Source organism: Bufo gargarizans, chromosome 1 (genome assembly GCF_014858855.1).
Source record: "Bufo gargarizans isolate SCDJY-AF-19 chromosome 1, ASM1485885v1, whole genome shotgun sequence".
In the NCBI taxonomy this organism is placed as follows: Eukaryota; Metazoa; Chordata; class Amphibia; order Anura; family Bufonidae; genus Bufo; species Bufo gargarizans.
In genome coordinates, this window is record NC_058080.1 from 267,427,913 (window position 1) to 267,450,916 (window position 23,004).

Below are 23,004 nucleotides of genomic sequence, written 5' to 3' on the forward strand. Positions count from 1 at the left end.
CCCAGCGCCTAAATACTAGGCCTCAAATTTAAATCCCTCTAAATCTCTCGTTACCCACCGCTGTACTGTTGTTGCTGGGCAAGATATTTAGTGTCCGTCAAAGCACATTTTTTGTTCTGGGTTGAAGTACAATTCCCAATTTAGCAATTTCATAATTTAGTGGTTTCTGCTATATCAGAGCTATTTGAAATCTATCCCTAAAAGGGTATATAATATTGAAGGTGCACATAGGGTCATTCAGAATAACTTCACACACACGCTTCTGTGCATTTCCAAGTCTAATTCTGTCACTAAATCCATACCGGTGACCCAGCGCCTAAATACTAGGCCTCAAATTTAATTCCCTCTAAATCTCTCGTTACCCACCGCTGTACTGTTGTTGCTGGGCAAGATATTTAGTGTCCGTCAAAGCACATTTTTTGTTCTGGGTTGAAGTACAATTCCCAATTTAGCAATTTCATAATTTAGTGGTTTCTGCTATATCAGAGCTATTTGAAATCTATCCCTAAAAGGGTATATAATATTGAAGGTGCACATAGGGTCATTCAGAATAACTTCACACACACCCGCTACTGTGTATTTCCAAGTCTAATTCTGTCACTAAATCCATACCGGTGACCCAGCGCCTAAATACTAGGCCTCAAATTTAATTCCCTCTAAATCTCTCGTTACCCACCGGTGTACTGTTGTTGCTGGGCAAGATATTTAGTGTCCGTCAAAGCACATTTTTTGTTCTGGGTTGAAGTACAATTCCCAATTTAGCAATTTCATAATTTAGTGGTTTCTGCTATATCAGAGCTATTTGAAATCTATCCCTAAAAGGGTATATAATATTGAAGGTGCACATAGGGTCATTCAGAATAACTTCACACACACGCTTCTGTGCATTTCCAAGTCTAATTCTGTCACTAAATCCATACCGGTGACCCAGCGCCTAAATACTAGGCCTCAAATTTAAATCCCTCTAAATCTCTCGTTACCCACCGCTGTACTGTTGTTGCTGGGCAAGATATTTAGTGTCCGTCAAAGCACATTTTTTGTTCTGGGTTGAAGTACAATTCCCAATTTAGCAATTTCATAATTTAGTGGTTTCTGCTATATCAGAGCTATTTGAAATCTATCCCTAAAAGGGTATATAATATTGAAGGTGCACATAGGGTCATTCAGAATAACTTCACACACACGCTTCTGTGCATTTCCAAGTCTAATTCTGTCACTAAATCCATACCGGTCACCCAGCGCCTAAATACTAGGCCTCAAATTTATATCCCGCTGATTTTGAATACAATACATTGGGCCAAATAATATATTTGTTGTTGTGGTGAACCATAACAATGAGAAAAACATCTAGTAAGGGACGCGGACGTGGACATGGTCGTGGTGGTGTTAGTGGACCCTCTGGTGCTGGGAGAGGACGTGGCCGTTCTGCCACATCCACACGTCCTAGTGTACCAACTACCTCAGGTCCCAGTAGCCGCCAGAATTTACAGCGATATATGGTGGGGCCCAATGCCGTTCTAAGGATGGTAAGGCCTGAGCAGGTACAGGCATTAGTCAATTGGGTGGCCGACAGTGGATCCAGCACGTTCACATTATCTCCCACCCAGTCTTCTGCAGAAAGCGCACAGATGGCGCCTGAAAACCAACCCCATCAGTCTGTCACATCACCCCCATGCATACCAGGGAAACTGTCTCAGCCTCAAGTTATGCAGCAGTCTCTTATGCTGTTTGAAGACTCCGCTGGCAGGGTTTCCCAAGGGCATCCACCTAGCCCTTCCCCAGCGGTGAAAGACATAGAATGCACTGACGCACAACCACTTATGTTTCCTGATGATGAGGACATGGGAATACCACCTCAGCATGTCTCTGATGATGACGAAACACAGGTGCCAACTGCTGCGTCTTTCTGCAGTGTGCAGACTGAACAGGAGGTCAGGGATCAAGACTGGGTGGAAGACGATGCAGGGGACGATGAGGTCCTAGACCCCACATGGAATGAAGGTCGTGCCACTGACTTTCACAGTTCGGAGGAAGAGGCAGTGGTGAGACCGAGCCAACAGCGTAGCAAAAGAGGGAGCAGTGGGCAAAAGCAGAACACCCGCCGCCAAGAGACTCCGCCTGCTACTGACCGCCGCCATCTGGGACCGAGCACCCCAAAGGCAGCTTCAAGGAGTTCCCTGGCATGGCACTTCTTCAAACAATGTGCTGACGACAAGACCCGAGTGGTTTGCACGCTGTGCCATCAGAGCCTGAAGCGAGGCATTAACGTTCTGAACCTGAGCACAACCTGCATGACCAGGCACCTGCATGCAAAGCATGAACTGCAGTGGAGTAAACACCTTAAAACCAAGGAAGTCACTCAGGCTCCCCCTGCTACCTCTTCTGCTGCTGCCGCCTCGGCCTATTCTGCTGCTGCCGCCTCGGCCTCTTCCTCCGCCTCTGGAGGAACGTTGGCACCTGCCGCCCAGCAAACAGGGGATGTACCACCAACACCACCACCACCACCTCCGTCACCAAGCGTCTCAACCATGTCACACGCCAGCGTTCAGCTCTCCATCTCACAAACATTTGATAGAAAGCGTAAATTCCCACCTAGCCACCCTCGATCCCTGGCCCTGAATGCCAGCATTTCTAAACTACTGGCCTATGAAATGCTGTCATTTAGGCTGGTGGACACAGACAGCTTCAAACAGCTCATGTCGCTTGCTGTCCCACAGTATGTTGTTCCCAGCCGGCACTACTTCTCCAAGAGAGCCGTGCCTTCCCTGCACAACCAAGTATCCGATAAAATCAAGTGTGCACTGCGCAACGCCATCTGTAGCAAGGTCCACCTAACCACAGATACGTGGACCAGTAAGCACGGCCAGGGACGCTATATCTCCCTAACTGCACACTGGGTAAATGTAGTGGCAGCTGGGCCCCAGGCGGAGAGCTGTTTGGCGCACGTCCTGCCGCCGCCAAGGATCGCAGGGCAACATTCTTTGCCTCCTGTTGCCACCTCCTCCTTCTCGGCTTCCTCCTCCTCTTCTTCCACCTGCTCATCCAGTCAGCCACACACCTTCACCACCAACTTCAGCACAGCCCGGGGTAAACGTCAGCAGGCCATTCTGAAACTCATATGTTTGGGGGACAGGCCCCACACCGCACAGGAGTTGTGGCGGGGTATTGAACAACAGACCGACGAGTGGTTGCTGCCGGTGAGCCTCAAGCCCGGCCTGGTGGTGTGTGATAATGGGCGAAATCTCGTTGCAGCTCTGGGACTAGCCAATTTGACGCACATCCCTTGCTTGGCGCATGTGCTGAATTTGGTGGTGCAGAAGTTCATTCACAACTACCCCGACATGTCAGAGCTGCTGCATAAAGTGCGGGCCGTCTGTTCGCGCTTCCGGCGTTCACATCCTGCCGCTGCTCGCCTGTCTGCGCTACAGCGTAACTTCGGCCTTCCCGCTCACCGCCTCATATGCGACGTGCCCACCAGGTGGAACTCCACCTTGCACATGCTGGACAGACTGTGCGAGCAGCAGCAGGCCATAGTGGAGTTTCAGCTGCAGCACGCACGGGTCAGTCGCACTACAGAACAGCACCACTTCACCACCAATGACTGGGCCTCCATGCGAGACCTGTGTGCCCTGTTGCGCTGTTTCGAGTACTCCACCAACATGGCCAGTGGCGATGACACCGTTATCAGCGTTACAATACCACTTCTATGTCTCCTTGAGAAAACACTTAGGGCGATGATGGAACAGGAGGTGGCCCAGGAGGAGGAGGAGGAGGATGAGGAAGAGGGGTCATTTTTAGCACTTTCAGGCCAGTCTCTTCGAAGTGACTCAGAGGGAGGTTTTTTGCAACAGCAGAGGCCAGGTACAAATGTGGCCAGCCAGGGCCCACTACTGGAGGACGAGGAGGACGAGGATGAGGAGGAGGTGGAGGAGGATGAGGATGAAGCATGGTCACAGCGGGGTGGCACCCAACGCAGCTCGGGTCCATCACTGGTGCGTGGCTGGGGGGAAAGGCAGGACGATGACGATACGCCTCCCACAGAGGACAGCTTGTCCTTACCCCTGGGCAGCCTGGCACACATGAGTGACTACATGCTGCAGTGCCTGCGCAACGACAGCAGAGTTGCCCACATTTTAACCTGTGCGGACTACTGGGTTGCCACCCTGCTGGATCCACGCTACAAAGACAATGTGCCCACCTTACTTCCTGCACTGGAGCGTGATAGGAAGATGCGCGAGTACAAGCGCACGTTGGTAGACGCGCTACTGAGAGCATTCCCAAATGTCACAGGGGAACAAGTGGAAGCCCAAGGCCAAGGCAGAGGAGGAGCAAGAGGTCGCCAAGGCAGCTGTGTCACGGCCAGCTCCTCTGAGGGCAGGGTTAGCATGGCAGAGATGTGGAAAACTTTTGTCAACACGCCACAGCTAACTGCACCACCACCTGATACGCAACGTGTTAGCAGGAGGCAACATTTCACTAACATGGTGGAACAGTACGTGTGCACACCCCTCCACGTACTGACTGATGGTTCGGCCCCATTCAACTTCTGGGTCTCTAAATTGTCCACGTGGCCAGAGCTAGCCTTTTATGCCTTGGAGGTGCTGGCCTGCCCGGCAGCCAGCGTTTTGTCTGAACGTGTATTCAGCACGGCAGGGGGCGTCATTACAGACAAACGCAGCCGCCTGTCTACAGCCAATGTGGACAAGCTGACGTTCATAAAAATGAACCAGGCATGGATCCCACAGGACCTGTCCGTCCCTTGTCCAGATTAGACATTAACTACCTCCCCATAACCATATATTATTGGACTCCAGGGCACTTCCTCATTCAATCCTATTTTTATTTTCATTTTACCATTATATTGCGATGCTACCCAAAGTTGAATGAACCTCTCCTCTGCCTGTGTGCTAGGCCTAAATATATGCCAATGGACTGTTGCAGTGGTGGCTGACATGAAGCCTGATTCTCTGCTATGACATGCAGACTAATTCTCTGCTGACATGAAGCCAGATTGTCTGTTACGGGACCTCTCTCCTCTGCCTGGGTGCTGGGCCTAAATTTATGACCATGGACTGTTGCAGTGGTGGCTGACGTGAAGCCTGATTCTCTGCTATGACATGCAGACTGATTCTCTGCTGACATGAAGCCAGATCGTCTGTTACGGGACCTCTCTGCTCTGCCTGTGTGCTAGGCCTAAATATATGCCAATGGACTGTTGCAGTGGTGGGTGACGTGAAGCCTCATTCTCTGCTATGACATGCAGACTGATTCTCTGCTGACATGAAGCCAGATTGTCTGTTACGGGACCTCTCTGCTCTGCCTGTGTGCTAGGCCTAAATATATGCCAATGGACTGTTGCAGTGGTGGGTGACGTGAAGCCTCATTCTCTGCTATGACATGCAGACTGATTCTCTGCTGTCATGAAGCCAGATTGTCTGTTACGGGACCTCTCTGCTCTGCCTGTGTGCTAGGCCTAAATATATGCCAATGGACTGTTGCAGTGGTGGGTGACGTGAAGCCTCATTCTCTGCTATGACATGCAGACTGATTCTCTGCTGTCATGAAGCCAGATTGTCTGTTACGGGACCTCTCTGCTCTGCCTGTGTGCTAGGCCTAAATATATGCCAATGGACTGTTGCAGTGGTGGGTGACGTGAAGCCTCATTCTCTGCTATGACATGCAGACTGATTCTCTGCTGACATGAAGCCAGATTGTCTGTTACGGGACCTCTCTGCTCTGCCTGTGTGCTAGGCCTAAATATATGCCAATGGACTGTTGCAGTGGTGGGTGACGTGAAGCCTCATTCTCTGCTATGACATGCAGACTGATTCTCTGCTGTCATGAAGCCAGATTGTCTGTTACGGGACCTCTCTGCTCTGCCTGTGTGCTAGGCCTAAATATATGCCAATGGACTGTTGCAGTGGTGGGTGACGTGAAGCCTCATTCTCTGCTATGACATGCAGACTGATTCTCTGCTGACATGAAGCCAGATTGTCTGTTACGGGACCTCTCTGCTCTGCCTGTGTGCTAGGCCTAAATATATGCCAATGGACTGTTGCAGTGGTGGGTGACGTGAAGCCTCATTCTCTGCTATGACATGCAGACTGATTCTCTGCTGTCATGAAGCCAGATTGTCTGTTACGGGACCTCTCTGCTCTGCCTGTGTGCTAGGCCTAAATATATGCCAATGGACTGTTGCAGTGGTGGGTGACGTGAAGCCTCATTCTCTGCTATGACATGCAGACTGATTCTCTGCTGACATGAAGCCAGATTGTCTGTTACGGGACCTCTCTGCTCTGCCTGTGTGCTAGGCCTAAATATATGCCAATGGACTGTTGCAGTGGTGGGTGACGTGAAGCCTCATTCTCTGCTATGACATGCAGACTGATTCTCTGCTGACATGAAGCCAGATCCTCTGTTACGGGAGCTCTCTCCTCTGCCTGGGTGCTGGGCCTAAATTTATGACAATGGACTGTTGCAGTGGTGGGTGACGTGAAGCCTGATTCTCTGCTATGATATGAAGACTGATTCTCTGCTGACATGAAGCCAGATTGTCTGTTACGGGACCTTTCTCCTCTGCCTGGGTTCTGGGCCTAAATTTATGAAAATTGACTCTTACAGTGGTGGGTGACGTGAAGCCTGATTCTAGGCTATGATATGAAGACTGATTCTCTGCTGACATGAAGCCAGATTGTCTGTTACGGGACCTTTCTCCTCTGCCTGGGTTCTGGGCCTAAATTTATGAAAATTGACTCTTACAGTGGTGGGTGACGTGAAGCCTGATTCTCTGCTATGATATGAAGACTGATTCTCTGCTGACATGAAGCCAGATTCTCTGTTACGGGACCTCTCTCCTCTGCCTGGGTGCTGGGCCTAAATTTATGACAATGGACTGTTGCAGTGGTGGCTGACGTGAAGCCTGATTCTCTGCTATGACATGCAGACTGATTCTCTGCTGTCATGAAGCCAGATTGTCTGTTACGGGACCTCTCTGCTCTGCCTGTGTGCTAGGCCTAAATATATGCCAATGGACTGTTGCAGTGGTGGCTGACGTGAAGCCTCATTCTCTGCTATGACATGCAGACTAATTCTCTGCTGACATGAAGCCAGATTGTCTGTTACGGGACCTCTCTCCTCTGCCTGGGTGCTGGGCCTAAATTTATGACAATGGACTGTTGCAGTGGTGGCTGACGTGAAGCCTGATTCTCTGCTATGACATGCAGACTAATTCTCTGCTGACATGAAGCCAGATTGTCTGTTACGGGACCTCTCTCCTCTGCCTGGGTGCTGGGCCTAAATATATGCCAATGGACTGTTGCAGTGGTGGCTGACGTGAAGCCTCATTCTCTGCTATGACATGCAGACTAATTCTCTGCTGTCATGAAGCCAGATTGTCTGTTACGGGACCTCTCTGCTCTGCCTGTGTGCTAGGCCTAAATATATGCCAATGGACTGTTGCAGTGGTGGGTGACGTGAAGCCTGATTCTCTGCTATGACATGCAGACTGATTCTCTGCTGACATGAAGCCAGATTGTCTGTTACGGGACCTCTCTGCTCTGCCTGTGTGCTAGGCCTAAATATATGCCAATGGACTGTTGCAGTGGTGGGTGACGTGAAGCCTCATTCTCTGCTATGACATGCAGACTGATTCTCTGCTGACATGAAGCCAGATTCTCTGTTACGGGACCTCTCTCCTCTGCCTGTGTGTGTGCTGGGCCTAAATATATGCCAATGGACTGTTGCAGTGGTGGCTGACGTGAAGCCTCATTCTCTGCTATGACATGCAGACTAATTCTCTGCTGACATGAAGACAGATTCTCTGTTACGGGACCTCCCTCCTCTGCCTGGGTGCTGGGCCTAAATATATGCCAATGGACTGTTGCAGTGGTGGCTGACGTGAAGCCTCATTCTCTGCTATGACATGCAGACTGATTCTCTGCTGACATGAAGCCAGATTCTCTGTTACGGGACCTCTCTCCTCTGCCTGTGTGTGTGCTGGGCCTAAATATATGCCAATGGACTGTTGCAGTGGTGGCTGACGTGAAGCCTCATTCTCTGCTATGACATGCAGACTGATTCTCTGCTGACATGAAGCCAGATTCTCTGTTACGGGACCTCTCTCCTCTGCCTGTGTGTGTGCTGGGCCTAAATATATGCCAATGGACTGTTGCAGTGGTGGCTGACGTGAAGCCTCATTCTCTGCTATGACATGCAGACTAATTCTCTGCTGACATGAAGCCAGATTCTCTGTTACGGGACCTCTCTCCTCTGCCTGTGTGTGTGCTGGGCCTAAATATATGCCAATGGACTGTTGCAGTGGTGGCTGACGTGAAGCCTCATTCTCTGCTATGACATGCAGACTAATTCTCTGCTGACATGAAGACAGATTCTCTGTTACGGGACCTCTCTCCTCTGCCTGGGTGCCGGGGCCTAAATATCTGAGAATGGACTGTTCCAGTGGTGGGTGACGGGAAGCCAGATTCTCTGCTATGGAACCTCTCTCCAATTGATTTTGGTTAATTTTTATTTATTTAATTTTTATTTTAATTCATTTCCCTATCCACATTTGTTTGCAGGGGATTTACCTACATGTTGCTGCCTTTTGCAGCCCTCTAGCTCTTTCCTGGGCTGTTTTACAGCCTTTTTAGTGCCGAAAAGTTCGGGTCCCCATTGACTTCAATGGGGTTCGGGTTCGGGACGAAGTTCGGATCGGGTTCGGATCCCGAACCCGAACATTTCCGGGATGTTCGGCCGAACTTCTCGAACCCGAACATCCAGGTGTTCGCTCAACTCTAGTCATGATCTGATACACCACATATATAATAAACGTCGAACATGTAACGGTTACGTTCGCTATATTGAACTGCAAACCAAACCATTTTATTTGGTTTGAGATTTAATCTTCAGTACTCCAAGTAATATATTAAAACAGCTTGATGTAGTTCCCAAAGTTCACCTTGCACAGTTGTTCCAATAGCATTTGTCCCTCTGTATAGCTGCAGTATCTGAATAGACTCGCACACAACTGCTGCATAATACAAATGCACTATATAGAAATTATATTATAGGTATATCACACCCCTGCCTCAATCAGTTTTTTGGGGGACAACTGATATATCACACCAGTTGCAATTAGTTTTTCCAATAGCGTGTGTCCCTCTGTATAGCTCCGGTATCTCAACAGAACCGCACACAACTGCTGCACAATACAAATGCACTATATAGATATTATATTATAGGCATATCACACCCCTGCCTCAATCAGTTTTTTTGGGGGGCAATTGGTATATCACACCAGTTACAATTAGTTGTTCCAATAGTGTTTGTCGCTCTGTATAGCTGCAGTATCTCAACAGAACCGCACACAACTGCTGCACAATACAAATGCACTATATAGATATTATATTATAGGCATATCACACCCCTGCCTCAATCAGTTTTTTTGGGGGGCAATTGGTATATCACACCAGTTACAATTAGTTGTTCCAATAGTGTTTGTCCCTCTGTATAGCTGCAGTATCTCAACAGAACCGCACACAACTGCTGCACAATACAAATGCACTATATGGAAAGTATATTATAGTTGCATCACACCCCCATCAGTTTTTTGGGGAAGTAACTGGTATGTAGCGGAGAGCTGATATTCCACAGCCAATCTCCACCTAAGATCCCAGTGAGGCTCAGGAACAAGTATCATAAATCCATAGAGTAGTAATTCCAGCAGGCAAAATAGTCCAATAATATCCCAACAGCAATCCCAATGACTGGACGACACACAGCATCAGGAGCAGAACTAACTTTATTTGGACATGGCACACACTTTAAACCCCCCAACAGCCTTATTTACATACAATGGGGCACATAGATGACCATGGTACAAGGAAGGGTGGGGACAGACAATAGCAAGGGCTGATGGGAGATGGAGGAGGGACAGAACAGCTAGATTACTGGTCTCTCAGTGTCCCTGAGACCACACCCTGCTGGGAAAAGAATGGGACAGGAAATAAAAAGGGGGAGGGGAGGAGGCACAGAAAAGCAATGCATCCAACACAGTAAACATTACAGTTTACAATACATAGCCATACAATCAACCGAATGTCGTCCTACATGATCCAAACAGGCCAGGCTAAATACAATCCGCTACACTGCTCCCCCTTGCCCACAAGCCGGCATACACAGTCTGATCCAGCACGGATCGGCTTGGGGATGTCCGGGGTGCTCACGGATCATTTCTCCAAATCAGTTTGTCTCGACAACCCGTCAGCGTTTCCATTTTGTTTGCCCGGGCGGTACTGAATATTAAAGTCAAAAGGCTGCAGCGCCAAACTCCAGCGCAGCAGCCTGGCATTGTCCCCAGCCACCCGGTTCAGCCATACTAACGGGTTGTGATCCGTGAGCAGGGAAAAAGCCTGTCCATATAAATACGGCTGTAACTTCTTTAGGGCCCACACCACAGCCAGGCATTCCTTCTCGATGGCGGCGTAGCTTACTTCTCTGGGTAACAGTTTGCGACTGATGTAAGCCACGGGGTGTTCTCCGCCATCGGCCCCAACTTGGCTCAGCACTGCCCCCAATCCAAACATAGAAGCGTCTGTGTGAACAAGAAAACGTTTAGTTGGATTGGGAGCTGCCAAGACAGGGGCATTAATAAGTGCATTTTTCAGATGTTGGAAGGCCTGCTCACACTCCGGGGTCCAGGTTACTTGGCGGGGAAGGTTCTTACGGGTCAGGTCAGTAAGGGGTTTGGCCAGGGCGCTATAATTGGGGACAAACTTTCTGTAATATCCTGCGGTCCCTAGAAATGCCAACACCTGAGTCTTAGTCCTAGGGGTAGGCCATTGGGCTACAGCCTCTACTTTGGCTGGTTCTGGCTTCTGTTTCCCACAACCCACTCGATGGCCCAGGTACTGTACCTCGGCCATTCCTATACTGCATTTGGCCGGTTTCAACGTCAAACCGGCCTCCCTAATCCTGTCTAGAACCGCTCCTATATGGGTTAAGTGCTCCTGCCAGGTATTTCTAAAAATTGCAATATCGTCGAGGTAGGCACAGGTGTAGTCCTGGAACCTATCTAGAAGTCGGTCCACCATCCGCTGGAACGTAGCCGGAGCGTTTTTCATCCCAAATGGCATAACCTTAAAGTGGTATAGGCCGAATGGGGTGACAAAGGCTGACTTAGGGATGGCGTCCGGAGCCAGGGGTATCTGCCAGTACCCCTTACACAGATCAATAGTAGTGAGGTATTGGCCTCTGGCCATCCGGTCTAGCAGTTCATCTATCCTGGGCATCGGATAAGCGTCTGATACAGTCTTTTCATTCAACCTCCGGTAGTCTACGCAGAAGCGGGTTGTACCGTCCCGCTTTGGTACGAGGACTACCGGAGATGCCCATGGGCTGTCTGAGGGCTCAATCACCCCCAGCTGGAGCATCTCGTCGATCTCCTTACGCATATTCTCTCGCACCGCTTCAGGGATGCGGTACGGGGTCTGGCGCATGGGTAGTTGCCCTGGGGTTTCTACTCTGTGAGTGGCCAGAGGAGTGTACCCAGGCACATTGGAGAAGGTCTCCTGCTTCTCTCTTAGCAGCTGTTGTACCTCGGTACGTTCCTGTGGGCTCAGCCGGTCCCCCAGTACAACTTCTCCTAAATCCCCAGACAGCTGACCGTCCCCCAGTAGATCCGGCAGGGGAAGACTGTCAAACTCTTCAGAGCTGGGTGCACAAATAGCGGTCACCTCTTCTGAGCGTTCCTGGTAGGGCTTCATCATGTTCACATGGAGCATTAGTCGCCCTCCGGTCCCTGCGCATGGGCCAATTATATAAGTGGTGTCACATCTCTGTTCCACTACTTTATAAGGGCCTTGCCAGGCGGCCTGTAACTTATCATGTCGGACAGGTTTCAAAATTAAAACTTTCTGCCCAACCTGGAAGCTACGGTCCCTGGCGCCCCGATCGTACCATGTGCGCTGGCGCGTCTGAGCCGCCTGGAGGTTTTCCTTTACCGTCTTGGTTAGAGCTTCCAAGCGATCTCGGAGCGCCAACACATATGGTACAATGGGGGTGCCGTCTGCGCTCCTGTCTCCCTCCCAATGCTCCCTAATTAAGTCCAGCGGTCCCCTTACTCTCCTCCCGAACAACAATTCGAATGGGGAGAATCCTGTGGATTCCTGCGGCACCTCCCGGTAAGCAAAGAGGAGGTGAGGCAGGAATCGTTCCCAGTCTCGGTGGGTCTCAGCAAAGGTTCGGAGCATTTGTTTTAAGGTGCCATTGAACCGCTCGCAGAGCCCGTTGGTCTGAGGATGGTAGGGGGCACTGATTATAGGTCTGATTTTGCAAAATTTCCAGAGGTGCTGGGTGACCTCTGCAGTGAATTGAGTACCCTGATCCGAGATGATCTCCCTGGGTAATCCCATCCGGGAGAAAATCTGCATCAGGGCCTCTGCCACGGTTTCTGCATGGATGTTTGTCAAGGCTACGGCCTCTGGGTAGCGAGTGGCGTAATCCACCACCGTCAAAATATACCTCTTGCCAGAGGGGGTAGGTTTCCGGAGGGGACCTACTATATCTACGGCTATTCTATGGAACGGTTCCTCAATTATAGGTAGCGGGTGTAACTTTGCTTTCCGCCGGTCCCCCCTCTTCCCTACCCTCTGGCACGTATCACAGGTGCTGCAATATTTGCGTACTCCCTGGCTAATTCCTGGCCAAAAGAAACTTTGGGTCAGCCGATATCTAGTACGACTGACCCCCAAATGTCCGGATAACGGAATATCGTGCGCTATCCGGAGCAGTTCGGCTCGGTACCTCTGTGGTACAACTAGCTGTCTCATAACGATCGGGTCTGACCCAGCTACCTGCTTGTCTGACTCCCTGTATAATAGCTGCCTATCCCATACAAATCTTTCCCCCTCCGCCCCCGGTTGGTCAGAGGTGACTTTGTCTCTATATACCTGTAGAGTAGGGTCAGTGATCACCTCTGCCGCAAATTCGTCAGGAGGGGCCCAAGGGACACAGTCTAGGGAAGGGGAAGGTTGTCTTACCTGGACCTCCGGCAGTGTGTTGTAGTCCTGGGTGCGGGCCTGTTGCCTGGTGACCACTGGATGTGCTTCCTCAGTGGTTGTGGTTTGTGGCTCAAATGCAGATGTGAGCTTTCCCAGGTCATTTCCCAGTATCACCTCTGCGGGTAATTGGGGCATCAACCCCACCTCCACAGTCCCTGACCCCGCACCCCAATGCAAATGAACCCTTGCTGTATTCAGCCGATATACGGCTCCCCCAGCAACCCTGACAGCCACAGTCTTATTGGTTTTAGCTTTGTCCGCGACCAAGTGGCTTTGGACCAAGGTTATGGTTGCTCCCGAATCTCTGAGTCCCTGCAAAGGTTTCCCCTCCAGGTATACTGTTTGCCTGTGGTGCTGCCGATTATCCGCCTGTGCTTGTAGTGGGTTGGCTTCGTGGAGTACTTCCCACTGTTCTATAGTGGTGACTGGAACTGCAGAGCCATAAGCGGTGGGTGTCTCCTCCTGATAGTGGTGTGCTGCTGCTCTCGGTGGTGGTCCTGGTCGAATCCAGGTGGATCGGTCTCTAAGCTCCGGGCATTTCCGCTTGTAGTGTCCCCACCTCTGGCACTGGTGGCATTGCACAGAGGAGGGTGGGCGAAACCTCGGTTGAGCCGCTGTAGGAGCTGGTGGGGGTAGCGGTCTCAGTGGTGTGTTGGTGCTAGCTGAAAATTGGTTTCCCCCTAGAGGTCGCACAGCTGGTTTAACACCCACAAGCTTGTGCTGCCTGCGGGCATCCATATAGTCATCGGCCTTTTTAGCTGCTTCTGTGATAGACGTGGGGTTACGGTCTCTCACCCATTCCTGCAGGTCTGCGGGTATCCCATCATAGAACTGTTCTAGCAGCAGCATTTGTAATAGGTCCTCCATGGACTGTGCCTGGTTCGCCTGTACCCATCCGAGGGCTGCCCTTTGTAAACGGCAAGCCCATTCTGCATGCGAGTCTTTTTCAGCTTTTTTCAATTCCCTGAACCGTCTCCGGTATGCCTCTGGTGTCATAGCATATCGGGCCAGGATAACCTCTTTGACACGGCTGTAATTCCTAATTTCCGTATCTGGTATCGTACGGTAGGCTTCAGCTGCCCTCCCAGTTAACCGTCCTGCTAAGATGGGTACCCAATCTTCCATATGTATTTTATGTAACGTGCATAGTCTTTCAAAGTCTTGGAGGAATGCATCTATATCTTCCTCCGCTTCTACATACATTTTAAATGCCTGGTATGGAATTTTTGGCTTACCCTCTTGCACCATAGACACTGCTGGGCTTGGTGTTTGTGGTCTCCTTTGCCGCGTTATAAATTCTTGAACCTCTGTCATTGTCTTGGAGATAATTTCCACTGGTGGGTTCTCCCCATAAAATGACAATCTGAATAAGAGGTGCCTTTGGAACTCTGCTTGCTCTGTTCCGTCTGTCTCGTCCCTCTGTGCAGTGACCGAATCATCCTCTGTTCGGATTTCTGCCATTATTTCAGAGATAAGTGTTGCCTTTGTTTTGTTGCTGGCTGAAATACCTCTTGCTTCCAGAAGATCTTTAAGTGTGGATCGTTTTAAAGTGGAGTAATCAATCTCCATTAATCCTTGTTCCTCTGTGAGTCTGGATCCCAGCGCTGCCAACCAATGTAGCGGAGAGCTGATATTCCACAGCCAATCTCCACCTAAGATCCCAGTGAGGCTCAGGAACAAGTATCATAAATCCATAGAGTAGTAATTCCAGCAGGCAAAATAGTCCAATAATATCCCAACAGCAATCCCAATGACTGGACGACACACAGCATCAGGAGCAGAACTAACTTTATTTGGACATGGCACACACTTTAAACCCCCCAACAGCCTTATTTACATACAATGGGGCACATAGATGACCATGGTACAAGGAAGGGTGGGGACAGACAATAGCAAGGGCTGATGGGAGATGGAGGAGGGACAGAACAGCTAGATTACTGGTCTCTCAGTGTCCCTGAGACCACACCCTGCTGGGAAAAGAATGGGACAGGAAATAAAAAGGGGGAGGGGAGGAGGCACAGAAAAGCAATGCATCCAACACAGTAAACATTACAGTTTACAATACATAGCCATACAATCAACCGAATGTCGTCCTACATGATCCAAACAGGCCAGGCTAAATACAATCCGCTACATGGTATATCACACCAGTTGCAATTAGTTGTTCCAATAGTGTTTGTCCCTCTGTATAGCTGCAGTATTGCAGCAGAACCTCACAAAACTGCTGCACAATACAATTGCACTATTTTCTATGTTAGAAAGTATATTATAATTATATCACATCCCTCTGTATGTTACAGCTATCGATAGCACACCTATACCAGTCCTTAAAAGGACTTTTGTGGCCCTATTAGCTATCGTTTTTACTCCCTAACAGTCCGTCCCTGCTCCACACAGCAACCTCTCCCTACACTGGCAAAACAAATAATGTAAAATGGCAGCCAGATCAGGTTTATTTATAGGGTAGGGGGGGAGTGTTCATATGCTGAAACATCTCAATTGGGAGCACGTAAGATCAGCTTGATACAGTTTACACAGATGCCTCCGGGCACAGATAGGCAGGGGGGTGATAGATGATGGTCCACGCGGCCTCCGGCATATCTCCACACTGTTCATATGCTAAAAACTTCTCAATTGGCTGTCCTGTCCACCTGATGGATGTGTCATAGGTAGGGATGAGCGAACTCGAACTGTATAGTTCGGGTTCGTACCGAATTTTGGGGTGTCCGTGACACAGACCCGAACCCAGACATTTTCATAAAAGTCCGGGTTCGGTGTTCGTCGCTTTCTTGGAGCTTTTGTGACGCTTTCTTGGCGCTTTTTGAAAGGCTGCAAAGCAGCCAATCAACAAGCGTCATACTACTTGCCCCAAGAGGCCGTCACAGCCATGCCTACTATTGGCATGGCTGTGATTGGCCAGAGCACCATGTGACCCAGCCTCTATTTAAGCTGAAGTCACATAGCGCCGCCCGTCACTCTGCTCTGATTAGCGTAGGGAGAGGTTGCGGCTGCGACAGTAGGGCGAGATTAGGCAGATTAACTCCTCCAAAGGACTTGATTAATCGATCGATCTGCAGCTGTGCATCATTGAGCTGCTGAAATTCAATTGCTCACTGTTTTTAGGCTGCCCAGACCGTTTGTCAGTCACTTTTTTCTGGGGTGATCGGCGGCCATTTTGTGTCTTGTGGTGCGCCAGCACAAGCTGCGACCAAGTGCATTTAACCCTCAATGGTGTGGTTGTTTTTTGGCTAAAGCCTACATCAGGGTGAAGCTGTCACACCAAGTGCATTTAACCAGCAATAGTCTGTTTATTTTTTGGCCATATACTACATTAGGGGCAAGCTGCGCCTGTCACCAAGTGCATTTAACCCTCAATGGTGTGGTTGTTTTTTGGCTAAAGCCTACATCAGGGTGAAGCTGTCACACCAAGTGCATTTAACCAGCAATAGTCTGTTTATTTTTTGGCCATATACTACATCAGGGGCAAGCTGCGCCTGTCACCAAGTGCATTTAACCCTCAATGGTGTGGTTGTTTTTTGGCTAAAGCCTACATCAGGGTGAAGCTGTCCCACCAAGTGCATTTAACCAGCAATAGTCTGTTTATTTTTTGGCCATATACTACATCAGGGGCAAGCTGCGCCCGTCACCAAGTGCATTTAACCCTCAGTAGTGTGGTTGGTCAAGCTGACACACCAAGTGCATTTAACCAGCAATAGTCTGTTCATTTTTTGGCCATATACTACATCAGGGGCAAGCTGCGCCTGTCACCAAGTGCATTTAATCCTCAATGGTGTGGTTGTTTTTTGGCTAAAGCCTACATCAGGGTGAAGCTGTCACACCAAGTGCATTTAACCAGCAATAGTCTGTTTATTTTTTGGCCATATACTACATCAGGGGCAAGCTGCGCCCGTCACCAAGTGCATTTAACCCTCAGTAGTGTGGTTGGTCAAGCTGTCACACCAAGTGCATTTAACCAGCAATAGTCTGTTCATTTTTTGGCCATATACTACATCAGGGGCAAGCTGCGCCTGTCACCAAGTGCATTTAACCCTCAGTAGTGTGGTTGGTCAAGCTGTCACACCAAGTGCATTTTACCAGCAATAGTGTGGTTATTTTTTGGCCATATCCCAGTCTAATTCTGTCAGTAAATCCATACCGGTCACCCAGCGCATAAATACTAGGCCTCAAATTTATATCCCGCTAAATCTGTCGTTACCGCTGTACTGTTATGGCTGGGAAAGTTATTTAGTGTCCGTCAAAGCACATTTTTTGTTCTGGGTTGAAATACAATTCCCAATTTAGCAATTTCATAATTTAGTGGTTTCTGCTGTATCAGAGCTATTTGAAATCTATCCCTAAAAGGGTTTATAATATTCAAGGTGCACATAGGGTCATTCAGAATAACTTCACACACACGCTACTGTGCATTTCCAAGTTTAATTCTGTCAGTAAATCCATACCGGTCACCCAGCGCCTAAATACTAGGCCTCAAATTTATATCCCGCTAAATCTGTCGTTACCGCTGTACTGTTCTGGCTGGGCAAGTTATTTAATGTCCGTCAAAGCACATTTTTTGTTCTGGGTTGAAATACAATTCCCAATTTAGCAATTTCATAATTTAGTGGTTTCTGCTATATCAGAGCTATTTGAAATCTATCCCTAAAAGGGTATATAATATTCAAGGTGCACATAGGGCCATTGAGAATAACTTCACACACACGCTACTGTGCATTTCCAAGTTTAATTCTGTCAGTAAATCCATACCGGTCACCCAGCGCCTAAATACTAGGCCTCAAATTTATTTCCCGCTAAATCTGTCGTTACCGCTGTACTGTTCTGGCTGGGCAAGTTATTTAGTGTCCGTCAAAGCACATTTTTTGTTCTGGGTTGAAATACAATTCCCAATTTAGCAATTTCATAATTTAGTGGTTTCTGCTATATTAGAGCTATTTGAAATCTATCCCTAAAAGGGTATATAATATTCAAGGTGCACATAGGGTCATTCAGAATAACTTCACACACACGCTACTGTGCATTTCCAAGTTTAATTCTGTCAGTAAATCCATACCGGTCACCCAGCGCCTAAATACTAGGCCTCAAATTTATATCCCGCTAAATCTGTCGTTACCATAGAAACATAGAAACATAGAATGTGTCGGCAAATAAGAACCATTTGGCCCATCTAGTCTGCCCAATATATCTGAATCCTATGAATAGCCCCGGCCCTATCTTATATGAAGGATGGCCTTATGCCTATCCCATGCATGCTTAAACTCCTTCACTGTATTTGCAGCTACCACTTCTGCAGGAAGGCTATTCCATGCATCCACTACCCTCTCAGTAAAGTAATACTTCCTTATATTACTTTTAAACCTTTGCCCCTCTAATTTAAAACTGTGTCCTCTTGTGGTAGTTTTTCTTCTTTTAAATATGCTCTCCTCCTTTACCGAGTTGATTCCCTTTATGTATTTAAAAGCTGTACTGTTCTGGCTGGGCAAGTTATTTAGTGTCCGTCAAAGCACATTTTTTGTTCTGGGTAGGGATGAGCGAACTCGAACTGTATAGTTCGGGTTCGTACCGAATTTTGGGGTGTCCGTGACACGGACCCGAACCCGGACATTTTCGTAAAAGTCCGGGTTCGGGTTCGGTGTTCGTCGCTTTCTTCGCGCTTTTGTGACGCTTTCTTGGCGCTTTTTGAAAGGCTGCAAAGCAGCCAATCAACAAGCGTCATACTACTTGCCCCAAGAGGCCATCACAGCCATGCCTACTATTGGCATGGCTGTGATTGGCCAGAGCACCATGTGACCCAGCCTCTATTTAAGCTGGAGTCACATAGCGCCGCCCGTCACTCTGCTCTGATTAGCGTAGGGAGAGGTTGCGGCTGCGACAGTAGGGCGAGATTAGGCAGATTAACTCCTCCAAAGGACTTGATTAACTGATCGATCTGCAGCTGTGGATCATTGAGCTGCTGATCCTCAATTGCTCACTGTTTTTAGGCTGCACAGACCGTTTGTCAGTCTCATTTTTCTGGGGTGATCGGCGGCCATTTTGTGTCTTGTGGTGCGCCAGCACAAGCTGCGACCAAGTGCATTTAACCCTCAATGGTGTGGTTGTTTTTTGGCTAAAGCCTACATCAGGGTGAAGCTGTCACACCAAGTGCATTTAACCAGCAATAGTCTGTTCATTTTTTGGCCATATACAAAATCAGGGGCAAGCTGCGCCTGTCACCAAGTGCATTTAACCCTCAATGGTGTGGTTGTTTTTTGGCTAAAGCCTACATCAGGGTGAAGCTGTCACACCAAGTGCATTTAACCAGCAATAGTCTGTTCATTTTTTGGCCATATACAAAATCAGGGGCAAGCTGCGCCTGTCACCAAGTGCATTTAACCCTCAATGGTGTGGTTGTTTTTTGGCTAAAGCCTACATCAGGGTGAAGCTGTCACACCAAGTGCATTTAACCAGCAATAGTCTGTTCATTTTTTGGCCATATACAAAATCAGGGGCAAGCTGCGCCTGTCACCAAGTGCATTTAACCCTCAATGGTGTGGTTGTTTTTTGGCTAAAGCCTACATCAGGGTGAAGCTGTCACACCAAGTGCATTTAACCAGCCATATCCCAGTCTAATTCTGTCACTAAATCCATACCTGTCACCCAGCGCCTAAATACTAGGCCTCAAATTTATATCCAGCTAAATCTGTCCCTAGTGCTGTAGCTGGGCGAGTTATTTAGTGTCCGTTCAAGCACATTTCTTGTTCTGGGTTGAAATACAATTCCCAATTTAGCAATTTCATAATTTAGTGGTTCCTGCTATATCAGAGCTCTTTGAAATCTATCCCAAAAAGGGTATATAATATTGAAGGTGCACATAGGGTCATTCAGAGTAACTTCACACACACCCGCTACTGTGTATTTCCAAGTCTAATTCTGTCACTAAATCCATACCGGTGACCCAGCGCCTAAATACTAGGCCTCAAATTTAATTCCCTCTAAATCTCTCGTTACCCACCGCTGTACTGTTGTTGCTGGGCAAGATATTTAGTGTCCGTCAAAGCACATTTTTTGTTCTGGGTTGAAGTACAATTCCCAATTTAGCAATTTCATAATTTAGTGGTTTCTGCTATATCAGAGCTATTTGAAATCTATCCCAAAAAGGGTATATAATATTGAAGGTGCACATAGGGTCATTCAGAATAACTTCACACACACCCGCTACTGTGTATTTCCAAGTCTAATTCTGTCACTAAACCCATACCTGTCACCCAGCGCCTAAATACTAGGCCTCAAATTTAAATCCCTCTAAATCTCTCGTTACCGTTGTCCTGTTGTAGCTGGGAAAGTTATTTAGTGCCCGTCAAAGCACATTTTTTGTTCTGGGTTGAAGTACAATTCCCAATTTAGCAATTTCATAATTTAGTGGTTCCTGCTATATCAGAGCTATTTGAAATCTATCCCAAAAAGGGTATATAATATTGAAGGTGCACATAGGGTCATTCAGAATAACTTCACACACACCCGCTACTGTGTATTTCCAAGTCTAATTCTGTCACTAAATCCATACCGGTGACCCAGCGCCTAAATACTAGGCCTCAAATTTAATTCCCTCTAAATCTCTCGTTACCCACCGCTGTACTGTTGTTGCTGGGCAAGATATTTAGTGTCCGTCAAAGCACATTTTTTGTTCTGGGTTGAAGTACAATTCCCAATTTAGCAATTTCATAATTTAGTGGTTTCTGCTATATCAGAGCTATTTGAAATCTATCCCTAAAAGGGTATATAATATTGAAGGTGCACATAGGGTCATTCAGAATAACTTCACACACACCCGCTACTGTGTATTTCCAAGTCTAATTCTGTCACTAAACCCATACCTGTCACCCAGCGCCTAAATACTAGGCCTCAAATTTATATCCAGCTAAATCTGTCCCTAGTGCTGTAGCTGGGCGAGTTATTTAGTGTCCGTTCAAGCACATTTCTTGTTCTGGGTTGAAATACAATTCCCAATTTAGCAATTTCATAATTTAGTGGTTCCTGCTATATCAGAGCTCTTTGAAATCTATCCCAAAAAGGGTATATAATATTGAAGGTGCACATAGGGTCATTCAGAGTAACTTCACACACACCCGCTACTGTGTATTTCCAAGTCTAATTCTGTCACTAAATCCATACCGGTGACCCAGCGCCTAAATACTAGGCCTCAAATTTAATTCCCTCTAAATCTCTCGTTACCCACCGCTGTACTGTTGTTGCTGGGCAAGATATTTAGTGTCCGTCAAAGCACATTTTTTGTTCTGGGTTGAAGTACAATTCCCAATTTAGCAATTTCATAATTTAGTGGTTTCTGCTATATCAGAGCTATTTGAAATCTATCCCTAAAAGGGTATATAATATTGAAGGTGCACATAGGGTCATTCAGAATAACTTCACACACACCCGCTACTGTGTATTTCCAAGTCTAATTCTGTCACTAAATCCATACCGGTGACCCAGCGCCTAAATACTAGGCCTCAAATTTAATTCCCTCTAAATCTCTCGTTACCCACCGCTGTACTGTTGTTGCTGGGCAAGATATTTAGTGTCCGTCAAAGCACATTTTTTGTTCTGGGTTGAAGTACAATTCCCAATTTAGCAATTTCATAATTTAGTGGTTTCTGCTATATCAGAGCTATTTGAAATCTATCCCTAAAAGGGTATATAATATTCAAGGTGCACATTGGGTCATTCAGAATAACTTCACACACACACGCTTCTGTGCATTTCCAAGTCTAATTCTGTCACTAAATCCATACCGGTCACCCAGCGCCTAAATACTAGGCCTCAAATTTATATCCCGCTGAATTTGAATACAATACATTGGGCCAAATAATATATTTGTTGTTGTGGTGAACCATAACAATGAGAAAAACATCTAGTAAGGGACGCGGACGTGGACATGGTCGTGGTGGTGTTAGTGGACCCTCTGGTGCTGGGAGAGGACGTGGCCGTTCTGCCACATCCACACGTCCTAGTGTACCAACTACCTCAGGTCCCAGTAGCCGCCAGAATTTACAGCGATATATGGTGGGGCCCAATGCCGTTCTAAGGATGGTAAGGCCTGAGCAGGTACAGGCATTAGTCAATTGGGTGGCCGACAGTGGATCCAGCACGTTCACATTATCTCCCACCCAGTCTTCTGCAGAAAGCGCACAGATGGCGCCTGAAAACCAACCCCATCAGTCTGTCACATCACCCCCATGCATACCAGGGAAACTGTCTCAGCCTCAAGTTATGCAGCAGTCTCTTATGCTGTTTGAAGACTCCGCTGGCAGGGTTTCCCAAGGGCATCCACCTAGCCCTTCCCCAGCGGTGAAAGACATAGAATGCACTGACGCACAACCACTTATGTTTCCTGATGATGAGGACATGGGAATACCACCTCAGCATGTCTCTGATGATGACGAAACACAGGTGCCAACTGCTGCGTCTTTCTGCAGTGTGCAGACTGAACAGGAGGTCAGGGATCAAGACTGGGTGGAAGACGATGCAGGGGACGATGAGGTCCTAGACCCCACATGGAATGAAGGTCGTGCCACTGACTTTCACAGTTCGGAGGAAGAGGCAGTGGTGAGACCGAGCCAACAGCGTAGCAAAAGAGGGAGCAGTGGGCAAAAGCAGAACACCCGCCGCCAAGAGACTCCGCCTGCTACTGACCGCCGCCATCTGGGACCGAGCACCCCAAAGGCAGCTTCAAGGAGTTCCCTGGCATGGCACTTCTTCAAACAATGTGCTGACGACAAGACCCGAGTGGTTTGCACGCTGTGCCATCAGAGCCTGAAGCGAGGCATTAACGTTCTGAACCTGAGCACAACCTGCATGACCAGGCACCTGCATGCAAAGCATGAACTGCAGTGGAGTAAACACCTTAAAACCAAGGAAGTCACTCAGGCTCCCCCTGCTACCTCTTCTGCTG

The 23,004-nt window shown here is 48.1% G+C and overlaps 1 protein-coding gene across 2 annotated transcripts; it reads right to left on the bottom strand.

The window, feature by feature from the left end:
• Positions 1-10,091: 10,091 nt before the first annotated feature.
• Positions 10,092-14,774, bottom strand: LOC122925703. Of its 2 annotated transcripts, none has more exons than XM_044277057.1 (2): positions 14,294-14,774; positions 10,092-10,591 (listed from the first exon to the last, which is right to left on the bottom strand). In XM_044277057.1, the coding sequence occupies exons 1-2, from the start codon at positions 14,625-14,627 to the stop codon at positions 10,227-10,229; spliced, it is 699 nt and encodes a 232-aa protein (XP_044132992.1). In that variant the 5' UTR covers positions 14,628-14,774; the 3' UTR covers positions 10,092-10,226. The 2 variants fall into 2 exon arrangements, with proteins under 2 accessions (XP_044132992.1, XP_044132985.1); XM_044277050.1 differs by having other exon boundaries at positions 13,038-14,774.
• Positions 14,775-23,004: the final 8,230 nt, after the last annotated feature.

Bases quoted from the DNA above. Each gene is read 5' to 3' on its own strand.
- LOC122925703 (XM_044277050.1), bottom strand. From the start codon at position 14,627: ATGGAGATTGATTACTCCACTTTAAAACGATCCACACTTAAAGATCTT. The intron at 10,592-13,037 runs GTAAGACAACCT...TTGTTCACACAG, and splicing joins ACACACTGCCGGAGGTCCAG to ACGCTTCTATGTTTGGATTG.